The sequence below is a fragment of the Dendrobates tinctorius genome, unplaced genomic scaffold (genome assembly GCF_039654945.1).
Source record: "Dendrobates tinctorius isolate UK_male_01 unplaced genomic scaffold, ASM3965494v1 ptg000162l, whole genome shotgun sequence".
Taxonomy (NCBI): Eukaryota; Metazoa; Chordata; class Amphibia; order Anura; family Dendrobatidae; genus Dendrobates; species Dendrobates tinctorius.
The window spans coordinates 13,071,891-13,091,852 of NW_027361829.1; the positions used below are offsets into that span (position 1 = coordinate 13,071,891).

General features: G+C 45.0%; 1 protein-coding gene across 1 annotated transcript in view; it reads right to left on the reverse strand.

The window, feature by feature from the left end:
* RECK (reversion inducing cysteine rich protein with kazal motifs) overlaps nucleotides 1-19,962 on the reverse strand; it is a 675,429-nt gene that overhangs the window by 43,404 nt on the left and 612,063 nt on the right. The window contains exon 20 of the mRNA XM_073549858.1: nucleotides 17,060-17,215. Within this exon, the coding sequence (XP_073405959.1) occupies nucleotides 17,060-17,215 (156 nt within the window). The remainder of the gene's footprint in view (nucleotides 1-17,059; nucleotides 17,216-19,962) is intronic.

Here is a 19,962-nt window from a genome sequence, read left to right on the forward strand (position 1 = left end):
CTTACACTTTTGTTTTTGTGCTCGCAATCTCTTTGGATCTCTCCATATCTCTGGGTAAAGGCTGCAAACACGGTTCAAGAACAGACATCACCAGTGAGTTTTCTGATTTTATGTCTGTTTATGTCTGTATGAGAGTTGAATAATAGAGTAATAAGATAATAAGTGTTATCTGTATTATCTGTCAGTTTATTAAATGGTTGTATAGTGCAGAGCTGGCACAGTTTCTATGCAGTTTTATTGGTTTGGTCATCTTGGGTTAGCAGTACATTGTATAAAGCTGTGTTTTGTATTAGGCTGTGTTTTATGTCTATGTAGTTGGTTTCAGCCGTTCTAGGGAGTGTCAGTGGGCACTGCAGTCCTCATAAGTTATGCAAATTTTTACGTACAGTAGGCAGGCTGTGTGAATTATTATTATTATTTATTGTTATAGCGCCATTTATTCCATGGCGCTTTACATGTAAGGAGGGGTATACATAATAAAAACAAGTACAATAATGTTAAACAATACAAGTCATAACTGGTACAGGAGGAGAGAGGACCCTGCCCGCGAAGGCTCACAATCTACAAGGGATGGGTGAGAATACAGTAGGCGAGGGTAGAGCTGGTCATGCAGCGGTTTGGTCGATCGGTGGTTACTGCAGGTTATAGGCTTGTCGGAAGAGGTGGGTCTGATATGTTGTGGTAGAGAGTTCCAGAGTAGGGGTGATGCGCGAGAGAAATCTTGTATGCGATTGTGGGAAGAGGAGATAAGAGGGGAATAGAGAAGGACATCTTGTGAGGATCGGAGGTTGCGTGCAGGAAAGTACCGGGAGACGAGGTCACAGATGTATGGAGGAGACAGGTTGTGGATGGCTTTGTATGTCATGGTTAGGATTTTGTACTGGAGTCTCTGGGCAATGGGGAGCCAGTGAAGGGATTGACAGAGGGGAGAAGCTGGGGAATAGCGGGGGGACAGGTGGATTAGTCGGGCAGCAGAGTTTAGAATAGATTGGAGGGGTGCGAGAGTGTTCGAGGGGAGGCCGCTGAGCAGGAGGTTGCAGTAGTCAAGGCAAGAGATGATGAGGGCATGGACTAGGGTTTTTGCAGATTTTTGGTTGAGGAATGAACGGATTCGTGAAATATTTTTGAGTTGTAGTCAGCAGGAAGTGGAAAGGGCTTGGATATGTGGTTTGAAGGAGAGATCAGCGTCAAGGATTACCCAGAGGCAGCGAGCTTGTGGGACTGGGGAGAGTGGGCAGCCATTTACTGTAATGGATAGGTTCGTTGGGGGGGGTCACGTGAGATGGGGGAAAGATGATGAATTCTGTTTTGTCCATGTTAAGTTTCAGAAATCTAGCAGAGAAGAAGGATGAAATAGTGGACAGACATCTTTGTATGTATGTTTATGAGAACCTCTGAATTACGTTAGTGATGAGTAACTGAATATAAGGAACAAATAAAGAAGTCCCTGATTGATGAAGGGTTCCTTTAGGTGTGGTTCTCTGTATGTGACAGATGACATTAGTCAACTCATTTTGAGCTGAATCAGGCGGAGTGAGTGACATAAGGGATTCTGTTCTTTTTTTGTAAAATGAGCTGATTTCAGATTGCTGGGAAATAATCCCTGAATCATCACACTCCATTCTGTGAAGGGTTTAAAGGTATCCTGGTGTAGTGTTTCAAGGGGCTGAGCCCTACAGGATTTTTTTTCATGGATCCCTGATACCTTTACTTTGCCAATAATTGCAGTTGGTCCAGGACGGATATGTTATAGATATCTGAGATTCAATGATGCCTATTTTGTAAATTGTATGACATTAGACAGGTTCCTGTATTTGTTTGGCTAGACGCATTCAGATTATTCAAATCTTCAAGTCGTGCAGTGATCTGCACTTATAGTGAGCTAGCTTGGTTTTCTGAGAATGAGGATGAAGATATTACATTACAGTATTTTTCGCTTTATAAGACGCTCCGGATTATAAGACGCACCCCAAATTTTGAGGAGAAAAATAGGAAAAAACTTTTTTTAATAAAATGGTGGTGCCTCTTATAATCCATGCGTCATATTGCTTACCGGGGGTGGTGGCTGCGGTGAAGCGGGGTCCCAGGGTTACTGCTGGAGGAGGCAGGAGTGGAACGATGCTGCTGAGATGAGGGGGTGTTTTGATGTGCGGCGCACCGCTGTGGGTGTCCGATGCTGCCGCTGTGCTATGTCCCTAGTGTTGCCAGGTGCTGTCACCATGCTCTGTCCCTGGTGCGGCCGCCGTGCTCTGTCCCTGGTGCTGCCACCCGCCCTGTCCCCCAGTGCTGCCGGGTGCTGCTGCCCGCCCTGTCCCCCCGGTGCTTGCTGCCACCATGCTCTGTCCCTGGTGCTGCCGCCCGCTCTGTCCCCCAGTGCTTGCCGCCACCGTGCTCTGTCCCTGGTGCTGCTGCCCGCTCTGTCCCCCAGTGCTGCCAAGTGCTGCTGCCTGCTCTGTCCCACTGGTGCTTGCTGCCGCTGTGCTCTGTCCCTGGTGCTGCCACCCACTCTGTCCCCCGTTGCTGCCAAGTGCTGCTGCCCGCTATCCCCCCAGTGCTTGCCACCACCGTGCTATGTCCCTGGTGCTGCCGGGTGCTGCCGCTGCGCTCTGTCCCCCGGTGCTTGCTGCCGCGCTCTGTCCCGTGCAACGCTGAAATCTCATCTCCCGAGATTTCAGTGGCGAGATCTCCATCTGCGCATGCATGGCGGCCATTTTCCCGGAAGGAATCCACTGCACGGGCACAGAAAGCAAGGATGGAATGGCAGAGCTCCCCCACGCAGCATGGGACAGAGCACGGCGGCGGCAAGCACTGGGGGACAGAGCGTGGCGGCAAGCACTGGACACCCACAGCAAATCAGGTATATCCGCATTGTAAGACGCACACCTATTTTCCCCCCAAATTTGGGGGAAAAAAGTGCATCTTACAAAGCGAAAAATACGGTAAGTCTGAAAACTGCTACATTTTGTTCTGCGTAAAAGATACTGTAAGTTCTTATCTCTGTTAGGCTGTGTGCACACGCTGCGGATTAGGTGCGGATTCATCCGCGCGGATTTTGTACAATCCGCAGGTGAAACCGCAGGTCAAAAGACCTGCGGTTTTACCTGCGGATTGCTCTGCGGTTTTGCCCTGCGGTTTTTCATCTCCTCAATGGAGGAGATGGCAAACCGCAGGGGAATCGGCAGAAAGAATTGACATGTCAATTCTTTCTGCGGATTGAAACCCGCAGATAATCCGCGCGGAAAATTCCGCACCGTCTGCACTGCGGTTTTTGATTCCCATAGGGAATCATGGTACTGTACACCGCAGCAAAATCCGCAGCGTGTGCACACAGCCTTAGTACATGAAGCTGCGTGCAAGTTCTCTGTATTCCGTGCTGGGTGTAATGTGCGCTGAGAGATTTGTGCTTTTAAAGCAACAGTACTGTATTGAATTGGAAAGTAATATTGTAATTTGAAGTTGGAAGTTTAAAGTAAAATATTGTGCATATTTTAGAAGAAAACTTGAAAGTGATTGTTTGGTCATTAGTGTGTTTGTACCTTCTTCTAGTTGTGTGATGTACAGATAGTTGAGGATCAGCAGAAGGGGGTAGCAAACTACACAGCTGGTCTAGTAAGTGAGAGGCCTATCACACCTGGGCCTTCCTACTTTAGTCAACAGTCTTTTTTTTGTGGGTGAAAGAGCCACATGAGCTTTCCCATTGTCCATGGCGCTGGTCTAATAGGTGAGATGCCTATCACACCTGGGCCTCCTTACTTTAGTCAGCTGGTCTAATGGGTGAGAGCTGAAAGAGCCTTCCCATTACACCCTGCAAATCTACTGGATGAAAGAGCTGAAAGAGCCTTCCAGCTACACTTTGACAAGCTCATTCTGACTTGCTAGAGTGTGGCCAGCACTGGCATTAGGGTTTGAAATGGATGAGAACACATGTTTATGTACCACATTGTCTTTTCTGCAAGGCCTGGACATAGGCTTTCATATAACAGTGTTGCATTTATATGCAAATGAATGGTGACATTTGGCTCCTCCTCCCCGCATGGTTCTGCCCAAAATGATCTAAACAATATGCAAGTTTATCTCTGTTTTTTAAATCCCTTTTATTTGTAGTTGCATTGTACATACTGTTATTGTCTTATATCGTAATACCTTTTTATCTTCTGTAAACACTGCCCATCTTTTGGGAATAAACCATAAAATTTATGATTTCTGTCTCCTTGCTCTGTGACGAATTCACGTGCCTATAAGCTAATCACGCTACTAATTTGGGTTAGCTTTGAACCCCTCTATTAATTTTAAATATTAATAAGTGAAATCTGAAGCTTGTGGCAGCGAAGTGTGTTCTGGCTAGTTGGGTAGTGCTGGCAGTGACTGAGTGGATTTTATAAGCTGATTGTGTGGCTGTGACCAAAGCATTTATAATTCCCTCACTGCACAGTGCACAACAAGTAGCCCGTCCGGCGACTAATTATCCTAGATGTAGTTCCCTGACTGACCTAAGGGTAAGGGGGGCACCGGAGAGCTGCAAGTTCCAAAGTGGAACTGGAAAGTGGGATATCCATAAATCCTGACAGCTTGCAACATATTGTGGCAGTGGTGGGATAACTAAACTAAACCCCCCCTGCGGTAAATTGTTAGGGCAAGACTAGCTTGCTGTTTTTTATCACAAGTTGCCAGCAGTGGGATAACTAAGATAAGCCCGCCTGTGATAGCCATGTGCGGCCAAAGGTCACACCCCCTGATCATGACACTTGCACTTAGTGGATACGCTTTACCAGTATAGAAGACCCACCATGGGTTTCTCTGGATCCACCTTCTAACTGAGGGAACCTTTTTTGAAACCAAAATAGCCAATGGGTTCTCTTAGTATATGATCCAGTGCCTTTTTGTAGGTTGTCAGGTGGTCGTCACATGAGTTCTCACACTGCATACAGGATTTCACAGCCGGGACAGTAAAGTTTGTAGAGTAAGAACAGAAGATCCTGGTATCCTTCATATGAGGGTAGGTAGATGCGAGACCGAAACACGCCACTATTTTCCCCAACAGGGTTGCTGAAATAACAGTCCTTGAGGCTGCTACATTAAACTAATTGCTTTTATCAGGGCTATTTCAAATAGATTCTATTCTGTTATAATAAGGCTACGTTCACACGTAGCGTAACTCTCGCGGAAGTTACCGTGAGAATTCCGGATTCCATTCCATGGGAAAATCACATTTTAAATTCCCGCGATTTTCCCGCGGAAAATCTAGCGATTTGCAAGCGTAATTAGCTTGCAAAATGCTAGCGTTTTCCAAGCGATCTGGAGCATCGCTTGGAGAACTGATTGACAGGTTGGTCACACTCGTCAAACATAGTGTTTGAAGAGTGTGACCAACTTTTTACTACTGATGCTGCCTATGCGGCATCAGTAGTAAAAGATAAAATGTAAAAAATAATAAAAACAATAAAAAATATTGTTATTCTCACCTTCCAGCGTCCCGCGCCGCCTTCCCGCCTTTGTCCACGCTCCCGATCCCAGTAATCCTTTGCGCGAATGACCGCGAGACATTCCGCTCCCGCGATGTCATCGCAAAAGACCGCGAGACGTCACGCTCCCGTGAGATCTCGATGTTGTCGCAGTCATTCTCGCAAAGGATTACTGGGACCGGGAGCATGGAGAGAGACGGGAAGGCTGCGCGGGACGCTGGAAGGTGAGAATAAACAATATTTTTTATTTTAATTCTATTTTTTACAGGGATATGGTACCCAAAGCCCGGAGGACAGTATCCTCTCCTCCGGGCCGTGGGTACCATCTGCAAATGTTCTGCTTACTTTACGCATGGTGGGCACAGCCACATGCGGGAAGTAAGCGGAACAATGCAATCCTATGGGTGCGGGATCGCCGCGATTCCGCTAAATTAATGAGCATGCTGCGTTTTTTTACCGCGAAGCGATTCCGCCGCGGAAAAAAACGCAGCATTAGCACAGCATTGCAGAATCCCATAGGATTTCATGGGATGCTTATTTTTCGCGTTTTTGTGGCAAAATCGCGCGTTTAAAACCGCCGCAAAAACGCGAAAAAACCGCCAAGTGTGAACTCAGCCTAATACTGCTATTATCTACAATTTGTATAGGGTGATGTGTGGCAGTCGGTGTAGCGTATGACAGACAACTAGTCAGGGATTATTGCATTAAAAATTCTAAGCCTTCCTTTTGCTTCTTTTTTTAATGGATTCATTGACCGATTCATGAGTTTTATGGTAATCTATACTCTGAAATTCATCCAGGCTGCCAATGTTACTTGTGTTCCTCCAGATTTTGTGGCTGACTGGCATTTAATCAGGGAATAAATTCTAAGGCTAGTTTCACACTAGTGTACTCGGGCGCAGCGCAGGACCGCCGCTAAGCCCCGCCCCCGTCCGCACTCCCTCCGCTCCGGTCAGTTACTCCTCTGATCGCATGAGGCTGCATGCAATCAGCGTATCCTATATTTGGTGTTGGATACGCTTCTCCCCTCTGCAAATCTCTTCGCTGGGTCCCATTCCCTCAGCATATCCAATTCATCTATAACCTGTCTCCTCCATATATCTCTGAACTAATCTCCCGATATGTTCGCTCACGTAATCTCCGGTCCTCTTAAAACCTCCTTCTCTCCTCCACAATTATTCGCCCCTCACCCAACAGCCTCCAAGACTTCTCCTGAAAATCCCCCGTCCTCTGGAATTCTTTGCCCCAACACGTCCGACTATCAACCACATTCAGATCCTTCAGACGGAACCTGAAAACCCATCTCTTCAGGAAAGCTTACAGCCTGCAATGATCCCCGCTGCCTCCCCACCACTACTGGAGCTATCGCCTCACCATCACTGGAGCTGCTGCAATCCCCCAACCTACTGTTTCCTTCCCCACCATCCTGTAGAATGTAAGCTGGAAAGGGCAGGGTCCTCTCTGCCCTCTATATCAGTCTGTGATTGTTAGTTTACTGTGATATCTGTAATTTATATGTAACCCCTTCTCATGTACAGCACCATGGAATCAATGGTGCCATATAAAAAAATAATAATAATAATAATAATTTCCTGTTGAATGTTTTTTTGACCATTGAAAGCAATGCAAACGTGCAAAACACAGCAAAAACTGTGAACATAGCCCAAGGTTTGGAGGAGCATTTTTTTCTCTCAATAATTTTTCTTTATATACAAGTCATTGTCCAGGAAAGAATGTTTCTTAACATTTTTTCCAGTCAAATCCAATTTAAGTGTGGTTTGGTATGTTTTCTTCTCAGTCTGTAGAAGTGGCGTAATACTCTGACAACATTGTTCCCACCAGCGACCTGGGATTCAGAGATGCTTCCAGGACTGTTCCTATGCCATTTCAGCACTGTTTACATTGTTTTCAGCAATTTTTTGATGCCCTCCAGACCTCCGGGGGGGGGGCACCCGGAAAAATGCTCCAGTTTCCCATTGACTTCCATTATACTCGTTATTTAGATCAAGCACCCAAGCATTCCGATTTGCATGACTTGTGTGACAAGTACCCGAACATTTTAGTGCTTGCTTATCACTAGACCCTAAGTTGTTTTTTTATTTATAGCATAGGCACCAGCCGATGAATACTTCCCTCATCGGCACCTGCTCTCACTGTTATCAGTGACAGCAGGCATAGGCTGATGGGAGTAGTACTGTGACTGGAGGTAACCTTTTTACCACTGTCACAGCTGCTGGCTGACGCTCTCATCAGACAGGGTGGGAACCACAGCTCTCTGGCAAGCGGTATTTGGGCCTAACATAGAACTTTTAGTCCTCACTGCTGTCTTAGAGAATGTACCATTTTTAACAACTGTTTGTTTTTGTCCCTTAACTGTAACAGAATGACTGTTCAAATCAAGTAAACACTTTGTGCATGTTTCACATCTTAAGCTGGCTTCACACTAGCACAATGGTCCCCTATCTTTAACATGGCGGGTGCAGGGTCTAGCGCTTGCACGCATTCATCATCGTTTTCGTGTGCTGTGCATTTTCCAGGTGTGCGCCCAGACGCACTAGACACTGCATGTTGCATTTTTGGATCCGCCCAACCTCGTAAAAAAAACACATGCACACGTGTGTCCACGGAATGAGCAAAAAAATAACATTACAGTCTATGGGGTCACATGCGTGCGCATGGAAGTGCGCACGTCAGCGCTTTTTGCGCAAATGCGATTTTTGAGTAAACAATGTCTAGACACTGGTTTAAACCACCCCCTACACAAGCAACATTGTTTGGGATGAGTGTACATAAAAGAAGGTGTCTGCAGTGCCAGACCAATACTCGTACTACAGACAGACTGCAAGACACAGCCTGCAAGACACAGCCTGCAAGACACAGCCTGCAATCTGCATCACCAAGAATGTGAGTATCCTTAAACCTAATGTCTGCCTCTCCTTTCAAATGTATTATGTACTGTTTTTTTTTTTTAAATTGCAGCACATCTTCTGGATCGGAACACTCACCATCCCAGCAATAACTGGCCCAAGCAGAGCGTGAGGTGAGCATCTTCCTGCCTTTGCTGCATCTGCAAATGTGTAATAATTTTTGTTCTTTTTCAGACATCATCATCGGACCCGGCAAGTGAAGCCGAACAGCGGGAGCAGTCTAGCCAAGTCCCGGCGAGGAGACGGATTGTAAGTATATAGTCTTTGAATATTTTTGAATGTCCCTTTTTTTAAATTTAGTTTTTCTCTTCCTTTTTTTCTGTCCTGTTTTTCATCTTCTATCTTGCTTCTTTTATTTCTATTTTTCTATCTTTATCCTTCAAAAAAATGTGCAAGATTTTAATGTATTTTTTTTTTCTAGGTTCCACAATGGGACAAAGACGTCTATCTGGACAACGAGCACCTGATCCGCCTGGTCCAGGAGCGTGTCCCATTGTGGTACAGCAGTGACCAGCAGTACAAGGACACTGTGGTGACCCGGCAGCTCTGGAATGAGGTGGCCGCAGCGTTGATGGATGGCTGGGACAGCGCCTCTCCAAGTTCAAAAAAGGCTTTTAGTAAAGTATTTCCATGCTCTGTGATGCCGCATTGACTCTTGTTACTGATGACACTGTTGTGTTTCCTGCTAGATATATTCTAGCAGGAAACACAACAGTGTTATCAGTATCAACAGTGACTGCATTGTCTATTGTATAGTTGTATTGTGCCACATTGACTCATGTTCCTGATGACACTGTTGTGTTTCCTGCTGGATATATTCGAGCAGGAAACACAACAGTGTCATCAGGATCAACAGTGACTGCATTGTGTATTGTATTGCTGTATTGTTCCTGCTTTGACTCTTGCGCCTGATGACACTGTTGTGTCTCCTGCTAGATATATTCTAGCAGGAAACACAACAGTGTCATCAGGATCAACAGTGACTGCATTGTCTATTGTATTCTTTTGTGATGCCGCATTGACTGTTTGCCAAGTTAACTCAGGTGTGTGTGATGATACAGATGTTGCCATCAGTGCATTGTATAAAGTTTTTTCTTTGTTTTTCCAACAGTGAACAAAGTCCGCACACGTTGGCGCTCAATGAAGGACCGCTTCAACACTGATGTTTGTGCTGAGGGACAGATTCGCTGTGGTTCAGCAGCAAGGACCAGAACAAAATACCGCTATCATCACGAGTTGGCATTCCTAAGACCGGTCTGTTATGATTGAGTCACCGTAGGAGGCAGACACAAAAATAGAAGCTACGTCCAGAAAACCAGAGAAGTTGGCAACTATCAGACTGCAGACCCCTGAACCTATCAATACAACTAGCAGTAGCCGTGGGGGGTTCCTACGATGCCCTAGACCCCTCGATCACAGCCGGAGCGCTAAATAGCCTAAAGACAGAAAAGGAAATCTAAACTGCCCCAGAGTAGACCCCAAAGTAAAAGGCAGCCCCCAACATATAATGACGGTGAAGCAAGATGAAAAAACACTCACACAGATAGAAAGATAGGCTGAGCAAACGATGGGGCCCAAGCTAACTAAACAGAACAGGAAAGGAAGGTTGCTGTCTGCAATCTGCCAAAACCCTATCAAAGACATAAGCCAACAAGCTGATATGGAAAAAGACCCTGAAGCAGCTAGGCTTCAAAAACTAAATCAGCACTCAGGTATTTTCAGAAGACAGAGCTAAAAGAATTCAGCACACCCCAGCAGGGAATGGCAGAAATCCAGAAAAACAAAGCAAAACAAAGTCAAAGCACAAATGCAAAAAGCCGAGCAGAAAACTTAGCTTTAGAAGAGCAGGAATTCAGACTGGTCTCCAAGGATCCCACAGAGAAATAACCCGCAGGGTAGAAGGGCGTCGGCAGCCTTATATCCAGTCAGTAACTCCACTCAGCCAGTCATCATAATCAGGCTCAGGTGTTTGATAATCAGGCTCACTACCTTTCTTTACCAGAAGAGGGAATTCCTCGGGCCTCAGTAGTGAAGGGGAAAATGAACTCACAACACCGGTCCTTGCCACCAGAGTGTAAGTATTTTTTTTTTTTTATCTGTGCTTTTCTATTCCACAGCAGTTGGAGCTTGTAAATGCATGATGCTAATGTTTTTCTTTTCTTTTCACAGCACCCAGAAAAACACCCTGCAACCTGTCCCTAGAGAGGTCCTTCATCGGACGACCTTGGACCAGTCCTAGCCATCCGACAGCCAGGAAGCAGCTTGCAGATCAGCAACACGGACAGCTGGTGACCAGGAAGCTGGTCAATCAGGTGTTCCCCTGTCCCAGGTCTCTGCCACTGGTTATGTGGGCACTTCCCGCCAGCAGCAGAAGGCCTCAGACAGGAGTGTCATGCCCGAGTTCATGCACTTGAGCGAGGCCTTTCATGCCAGCCTCAAGGCACTGTCAGACAGACTGGAAAGCAGTTTTTCACTCATGGAACGCGGTTTTACCCACGTGGAACACCGCTTCCACTCTGTCGACAGTCGCCTTGACCGTCTGGAGGCCGACCTCAACAGACCAGCGCACCATTTTTTCAGTAAAATTGAACGGGGCATGGCGGAACTCCTTAGTCCTGAGCAACAGCTGAATTTGTTGCAGGCCTGCAACACTGCTTACTTGCAGACTATGCAGCAGAATTGGTACGTGCAGCAGTCAGTGGTGTCATTTCCAACTGTGCCACCACTGACTCGCTACACCTCACTACCTACTTCTGCTGCATACCACTGCACGGCCACCTGCATTCCAAACCAAGCCGGACACCACTACACCATACCAATGCCGAGTGCTGCTGGATACTCCACCCCCGTCACCACCATGGCAAGCGCTGCTCCTGTCTGGAGCACCACCACCGCCACCAGTACACCATCTTGGAGCACCGCCACCGCAGAACATGCTTGGAACACTGCCACCTATTCTCCTGTTCAGAGCACCGCCACTTCTCCGTCTGGGAGCACCTCCACCACTCCTCATCATTCTAGGAGCACCGCCACCACTTCTCCTTCTAGGAGCACCGCCACCACTCCTCATCATTCTAGGAGCACCGCCACCACTCCTCATCATTGTAGGAGCACCTTCACCACTTCTTCGTCTAGGAGCACTGCCACCACTACTCATCCTCATAGGAGCACTGCCACCACTTCTCCTCCTAGGAGCACCGCCACCACTTCTCCTCCTAGGAGCACCACCACCACTTCTCCTCCTTCTAGGATCTCTGCCACCACTTCTCCTCCTTCTAGGAGCACCGCCACCACTTCTCCTTCTAGGAGCACTGCCACCACCGAGCATCAGAGGGTTGAACCACATTCCCTCTTTTACCAATCAAGGCCACTGTCCACCAGCTCAAGGTGGTCACGTACTGTAAGGCGGTCACACAGTGGCAGTAGGTCCAGGCAGAGACTCCGGCACCCAAGAAGAATAAAAAACAAATGCCTTTGTTTGTTCCTCCCCCTCTCCTCCTAATGTGTCTCACCCTGCCTCCAGTTCCATCCCTGATCTCCCTTCCCCCATTACTTTCGTCGCCCCTTCCACTAGAACCCCTTCCTCGCCTTCCAGCCGTTCCTCGTCTCTCCACACCCCCAAAGTAGCCCAATCTTCCCCCAAACGTCCTTCACAATAATTTTTTTTAAAAATAAATGTGCAATTCTGCTTCCACCAAATACGTTTTGATTAATGTGTCTTTCCCCGCGTACACACACTGCGCCATACACCCTGCATTTTTGCCCACACATAGCTCCATTATAGTGACACATGTTTCTTGTGTCATTCCTGGAGATATGTGTAGTCAAAAACAGAAATATATGACTTGTATTTTCCCAACCAGACTCTTCAGTATGCTAATATTGCACAGACTGAATAGAGGATGGTGTTGAGCGCAAGGCATATCTATTGTTACCTTGCCAGGTATCATAAAAAGTTAATTGAGGGTGGTGTGTTTTTACCATCATCAATTCACTTATTGTGAGACAAGGCCTGGGGCTTCTAGATATACCTTGTAATTAACCACATCCTCTATTCAGTGTGTGTTGAATAAACTGAGGAGATGATGGGGAAAATACACGTTACCTGTACAATACCCTGGCCTTGTATCATAACTATTTATCACACCTGGCAGGTGAATACACATATGAGTTTTAACCTGCAGCATCGCTTCAGTCTGCATATATTTCAGGCAGACTGTAGCGATGCTGCAGTATAACTCATATGTGTATTCTCCTGCCCATGTGTGATAACATTCTGAAGTCAGGATGCGTTAGTTTGGGCATCCTTACTTCAGCATGACACCAGGCCTGGGGATTGTAGAAGTTGTATAAACTTTATTATCTCTCCAGTCTGAGTTTAAACTCAAGCCACAGTGGTGATCCTACAAATAATATTTATAGTCACATGGTCAGGTATCATAAAGAGTGATGGATGCTAGTGCATCCCCAAATCACTATTTGTAACATCAGGCCAGGTGACACAAATATTAGTTGCATTATCTCCACCGTCACTGCAAATTGAACACAAACTGTAGAGATGATAAAGGTCATACAACTTGTGTGTGTGTATAGTCACCTGGTCAGGAGTGCTATTAAATTCATAATGCACAAAACACAGCATCATGAATTCACTGGTACACCTGGCCAGTTGATTATTGTATTGGAGTGTAAAAAGACAGAGTGCACTCTGTACAGGTAGCAAAACAGTTTTTTTATTAACATACACACAAGAAAACATTTTTATACCATTTGATCTTGCCATTCCACCCGTCCTACATCTGAGATGAAGTAGGCCGCAAATTGGTCCCTTATTTGACCAACTTCAATGGTGACCAGAGAGGGTGCTGAGTGAATTCAGGCAATGGGTTAGGAGCTGCATCATCGAGTTCAAAGTTCAGGTGCTCTTTAGCCATCACAAAATTATATAGAACCACACAGGCCTTCACCACCTCATCCACTGTTTCCAGTTTCAGATTAATGGTTGTGCCGAGAATGCGCCATCTGGAGACAAGTATACCAAAGGCACACTCTACAGTTCTTCTGGCCCTGGTCAGCCTGTAATTAAAAATGTTTTTGGTGTGGTCCAAGTCCCGTCTGGAGTAGGGTTTGAACAGGTTTTGGCACATCTGAAATGCCTCATCCCCAACCATTACAAATGGCTGTGGCGTACATTAGGTGTTGGGAAGAATCCGTGGCATGGGGAAATTGAAATTGTTGCCATACAACCTCCGGCCCATGTCCGAGTTCTTAAAAGCCTGAGAGTCATTCCCACGGTCAAATGCCCCAATGTCCACAGCAACAAACATACAGTCTGCAATTTGTAATTATAGTACTCAGAGCCTGTTCTTTTGGGTTTGATTATCCGGATGTTTCCCATCAACCGCTACCAAACAGTGGGGGAAATTGCAGACTGTCCAGAATTTTTTCGGCTATTTCAAACCACTTTTCAGTGGTGGGCTGGGGCATAAAATCTTGACAAAGAACGTTCCACAAAGCCCGGCAGGTGTCCGCAACAATTCCCGACAAGGCGGAGATTCCAATCCGGTACTGGAAGTTGAGTGAAGAAAGGCTTTCTCCAGTAGCCAGGAATCTGCAAAACAGAGAACAAAAATTAATATTATATACAGTACAGACCACAAGTTTGGACACACCCTCTCATTCAAAGAGTTTTCTTTACTTTCATGACTATAAAATTGTAGATTAACTCTGAAGGCATCAAAACTATGAATTAACACATGTGGAATTATATAGTTAACAAAAAAGTGTGAAACAACTGAAAATATGTCTTATATTCTAGGTTCTTCAAAGTAGCCACCTTTTGCTTTGATTACTGCTTTGCACACTCTTGGCTTTTTCTCAATGAGCTTCAAGAGGTAGTCACCGGAAATGGTCTTCCAACAGTCTTGAAGGCGTTCCCAGAGATGCTTAGCACTTGTTGGCCCTTTTGCTTTCACTCTGCGGTCCAGCTCACCCCAAACTATCTCGATTGGGTTCAGGTCTGGTGACTGTGGAGGCCAGGTCATCTGGCGTAGCACCCCATCACTCTCCTTCTTGGTCAAATAGCCCTTACACAGCCTGGAGGTGTGTTTGGGGTCATTGTCCTGTTGAAAAATAAATGATGGTCCAACTAAACGCAAACCGGATGGAATAGCATGCCGCTGCAAGATGCTGTGGTAGCCATGCTGGTTCAGTATGTCTTCAATTTTGAACAAATCCCCAACAGTGTCACCAGCAAAGCACCCCCACACCATCACACCTCCTCCTCCATGCTTCACGGTGGGAAACAGGCATGTAGAGTCCATCCGTTCACCTTTTCTGCGTTGCACAAAGACACGGTCATTGGAACCAAAGATCTCAAATTTGGACTCATCAGACCAAAGCACAGATTTCCACTGGTCTAATGTCCATTCCTTGTGTTCTTTAGCCCAAACAAGTCTCTTCTGCTTGTTGTCTGCCCTTAGCAGTGGTTTCCTAGCAGCTATTTTACCATGAAGGCCTGCTGCACAAAGTCTCCTCTTAACAGTTGTTGCAGAGATGTGTCTGCTGCTAGAACTCTGTGTGGCATTGACCTGGTCACTAATCTGAGCTGCTGTTAACATGCGATTTCTGAGTCTGGTGATTCGGATGAACTTATCCTCCGCAGCAGAGGTGACTCTTGGTCTTCCTTTCTTGGGGCGGTCCTCATGTGAGCCAGTTTCTTTGTAGCGCTTGATGGTTTTTGCCACTGCACTTGGGGACACTTTCAAAGTTTTCCCAATTTTCCGGATCGACTAACCTTCATTTCCTAAAGTAATGATGACCACTTGTTTTTCTTTACTTAGCTGCTTTTTTCTTGCCATAATACAATTTCTAACAGTCTATTCAGTAGGACTATCAGCTGTGTATCCACCAGACTTCTGCACAACACAGCTGATGGTCCCAACCCCATTTATAAGGCAAGAAATCCCAATTATTAAACCTGACAGGGCACACCTGTGAGGTGAAAACCATTTCCGGTGACTACCTCTTGAAGCTCATCAAGAGAATGCCAAGAGTGTGCAAAGCAGTAATCATAGCAAAAGGTGGCTACTTTGAAGAACCTAGAATATAAGACATATTTTCAGTTGTTTCACACTTTTTTTGTTAATTATATAATTCCACATGTGTTAATTCATAGTTTTGATGCCTTCAGAGTGAATCTACAATTTTCATAGTCATGAAAATAAAGAAAACTCTTTGAATGAGAAGGTGTGTCCAAAATTTTGGTCTGTACTGTATATGGTTTTTTAAAACAATACAAGAAAAAAAAAATATTAGTACATGGCATAAAAATAATTCTGCAGGTCTTTGTTTACTACATGGCAGAACAATAATTCTGCCAGCTTTGAAATAGTACATGTCACAACAAAGAAAATTATGCAGGCATTGGTTTTGCAATATTACGTACTGTAATGTGACCAGGAGCCGTTCCACAGGAGGAATTGCACGACGGAGCTGTGAGTCCTGTCTCCGGATGGATTCTTGGACACGACCAAGCAAATCCTTGAAGCTTTGTTGGAACATCCGGGTATAATCAGTAAATTTCTCCGGGTTTGCCTGGAGCTCGCTGTAGAGGGTGTGGTACGCTCCACGGCTCTCCCGGAGTTCAATAATCGGATGTATCCACAAATGCCGCCGCTGCCGTCTTCGCTGTCTCTCTCTCTCCCTTTGTTGATGGCAAGCAACTGCATAAGCCTGAGCCATCGCGATGTCCAGATCCAAGTTGAAGTGAAAACTCTTCCAGCGCAGATCCATGTTTCGCAAAGGAAAATGCAAGAAAATGTGAAGAATTTTGATGTAAACAGGGTCTATATAAAGAATTCCCATGACACACGCCCACTGATGTCCCATTGGTGGAGTCTGTTGCAAGAATTTTTCAAGGATTTTCCTCCTGTGAAATGTGACACCTAGACAATCCATGCGCATAAAAAACGCAAACGCATGGAAAAACGCTTGAAAACGCATACAAACGCTGCATTTTTTGGCGTAATGCACACGATGATGCGAAAAAATATCGTAGCGCTTACAAGCGTTTGCAAGCGCTTTTTGCATGCGTTTTATGTGCGCTCGAAATGGTGCGCAAAATGGCGCAAGTGTGAAACTAGCCTAACTCTGCCGTTCTCTGACTCTATGTAGTCAGAGCTGTCAATAAAAGAAGAGGAGGGGGTGAATATAGAGGTAAAACAAGCAGGGAGGAAGGTGCGCTTAAATGATTGGCCACACCTTTGTGCATCGAGCACCTGTACTTGATTTGGACAGTCTTTCTGCACTGAAAGAGTCCCTTCAACCAGTTCTTTACCTATCTGCATACAGTTTCTCCCAGCCCTTGCTTTTGAAGCTTCAGTACCAAGCTGTTGTATAGAACGGTATTAAATGCCTTTATATATTCCAGATAAATCACATCAGCTTCATGAACAACATCCATAATTGCACTTACCTCCTCACAGAAGCCAAGCATGTAGGTTACACATGACTGTTCTTTCATAAATCCATCATATTTAGATTTTAAAATATAATTTTTAAAATATAAATATAGCAAAATCATGGTTCAACAGTAATCGGTCACATGAGAATTGTAATAAGTTTATTTATCCTGACTAAATGACCCTAAAGAATAATATGCAATCTTACCTGTATTGTTTTCGTTTGATTGTCGACTGGTACAACAAGAACAATTATCTCTGACTCCACACTGAGATAACCAAAAACGTCACACTGGGGTACAGATATGTGAAGTCTTATTTTATGAAGTATATCCAAGATATTTATAGGCCATTTCTTTGTTGCCTGTGAAAATATACATTTTAATTTTACTTTAAAGAAAATTCATCAGACTAATGCTTTCTAAATCAGCATGAAACAAGGATAGGTCCTCCAAATTGCAAACATCTATGTTTACTCTAAAATGCTGCAGTGTTTCAAAGAAAACATTGTTCGAAATACAGTAAACTTCTATGAAACAGTTGTATATGAACAGCTATATGACTGGCTATATACAGTACAAATATGGAGAGACATTTCCCTGCTCTTAAAGGGGCAGCATGTGTGACATGCAGAAATAGTGCTAACTGCTGTTGCTTCAAAAGCATCCAGCAACTAGAGGGGTTAACATAGTCACAGGAGTCAGGGAGTGGTTAGCAGAGCCCCAGGGGGATTATGGAAAACTTGTTTACATTCTGGCAGCAGCCGAAAGGGATGAGTGGTGTATGATCTGTCTCTAAAATACATTCAGGCTAGTGAACCATAGGAACGCAGGATTCCATTACAGAATGGAGCTGGGCTACCCCTATACTGGGACTTGAGAAAGTCTATCAAGAGCAGGAAGATAAGTAGGATAAGAAGTTGTGTTACAGGGATAATCTCCCTCAGCAAACCCTCCACCTCCTCCATCTCACTGAGATAGAAGAAATGCTGAGTACTGCTGTGCCTTTGTAGACTCATGATCTATGCTGAACTGTGCTAACAAAAGAGACGGCTAAGGCAAGGCCCCGTTACATTTAGCAATACACCAGCAATCTCGACCACGATATGACCCGGTCAAGATCGCTGTTGCATCGCTAAGTGGTCGCTAGTGACCTGCCAAACAGGCAGATCTCACTAGCGATGCAGCAGCGGTCAGCGGTCGTACTCACCTGTCAGACGCGGCAAGGGTGACCGTCTTCCTCCTGCGTCCATGGCTCGCTCGTCAGCACCTGCAGGAAGCCGACGACGAGTAATGGACCAGGCTGATCTCGCGCGATCAGCAATAGCCAGCGGGGGAGCCGGTCGGAGGTGAGTATCACATGTAGCAATATCGCTAGTGATATTGCTGCTGCGTCACAAAATCGGTGACACTTTAGCGATATCGCTAGCGATATCGCTATGTGTAAAGGGCCCTTTAGTCAATGTGCCTCTAAGAAGCAGCTGTACTGTTTATGAAGTCTGTGCTTAAGAGACTTGAATTGTACTGAATGTGCTGTGACATTCAACTACACTGTTCATCTGTTCATGAGGACTAAGTGGATCCACCTTGTGCCTTAGGAAGCTGCAGTATATGGTCGCCCTGAGTAACCATTCCACCCAGAGTTCCAAAGAATTCATGAGACCTGTTCCACCCCTATCTGAACCTAGCGGCGTGCAACACATGCACATATAGTAAATGTCTTCAGCTTGTCACAAGATCACAAGCTCGAGATTCTTTTACACGCACCTTTTGATTTATTTTAGAATGGCGGTTATGCACAGGCGCACGAACATCATCATGGAAATGGGAGGGGTACGGTGTGCTGCAAATCTGAGTCCCAGGGAGATTTCCTAGATTGATGTTATTCAAATGGAGCAGTAGTGGAACGAGAGTATGTCATCACAGTAACCCGGAAATGTCTGGGCAGGCGACGTATTGATAGCTGAGTTTTATGATGAATACAGATGGACCAAAAAAAGAAATAGATAGGTACTGATGGGTCTGATGTCACTGTACTGTACTCCTAGAACACTACGTCATCCTTTTCATACCCATAGTAACTAGTCTTGCAGGATACTCACATATAGCTCAGCCTTGAGACCACCATCAATCGTGGTCAAGTATTCAATGCCTTTGGCTGTTAAACAACACCTTATTATCAGGCTTCCTCCCCTGAACTTGACAGTTCCTTCAATTTCTCAATCCTTTATTTCTTTCAGATACATTTGCACTCATCGGAACCTAGTCTATTGATTTTCTTCACTCCAAATCACTCGTTTCCAATCTTCTACTGTCCACTTTTTGTACTTTTTTGCAAACTCGAACAGAAGCTTATTGAAGCAGAGTTTTCTTCACTTTTTTTCAAGAAACCATTCCAGACTTGTGTAACATGCGTTGCAAGGTGCTAGCATGGACGTCTGTGATCTCACTATTGCAAAGCATACGAACCACCTCCACTGCCATGTTTGTTGATGCCGATATATTGCCTGGACGTCTACCTCTTGGTTTTTGAATGGATGGATGGACTTCATTTAGTATTTTTACAACTGTCATGGCACTCACATGATGCAGTTTGGCAATTTTCTTGAAAGAGAGACCACTATCGAAGAGCTGGATAATGAGGTTTCTCTTTTGTTAGGAATTCTTCTTCTTGTTTGCTCCTCATTTTGAACTAGTGACCTTTCGCTTAGGAATCAACCTAATAACACTCTGAGCTATTAGGTAAAGTGAGAACAGGTTGTATACATGAAGAAAAAGATTACCAGGTGGAAAACAATAATGCCGAGACATGACAAGAATCTGCATAACTAATTTCTGTATGTGTTAAACAGTTAAAAGCTAAATTTATCTGTGAGAAAGCCAAGATGATTGTCTGTAAAATGATGTAATATACAGCAATTAGTGAAATTTAAAACATAACTTTTACTAATATATAATATAAAAGATAGAAACAACATGTGTGTCACCAAAATTCATAAAAGAAATAGTCGATCAAGTAAAGATACCTGATAATACAGCAAAGAATCAGGCCCTAGAACGACCAATACAAGGATTTTTGTTACCTAAATGCAACTAGACAACAAACCATAGG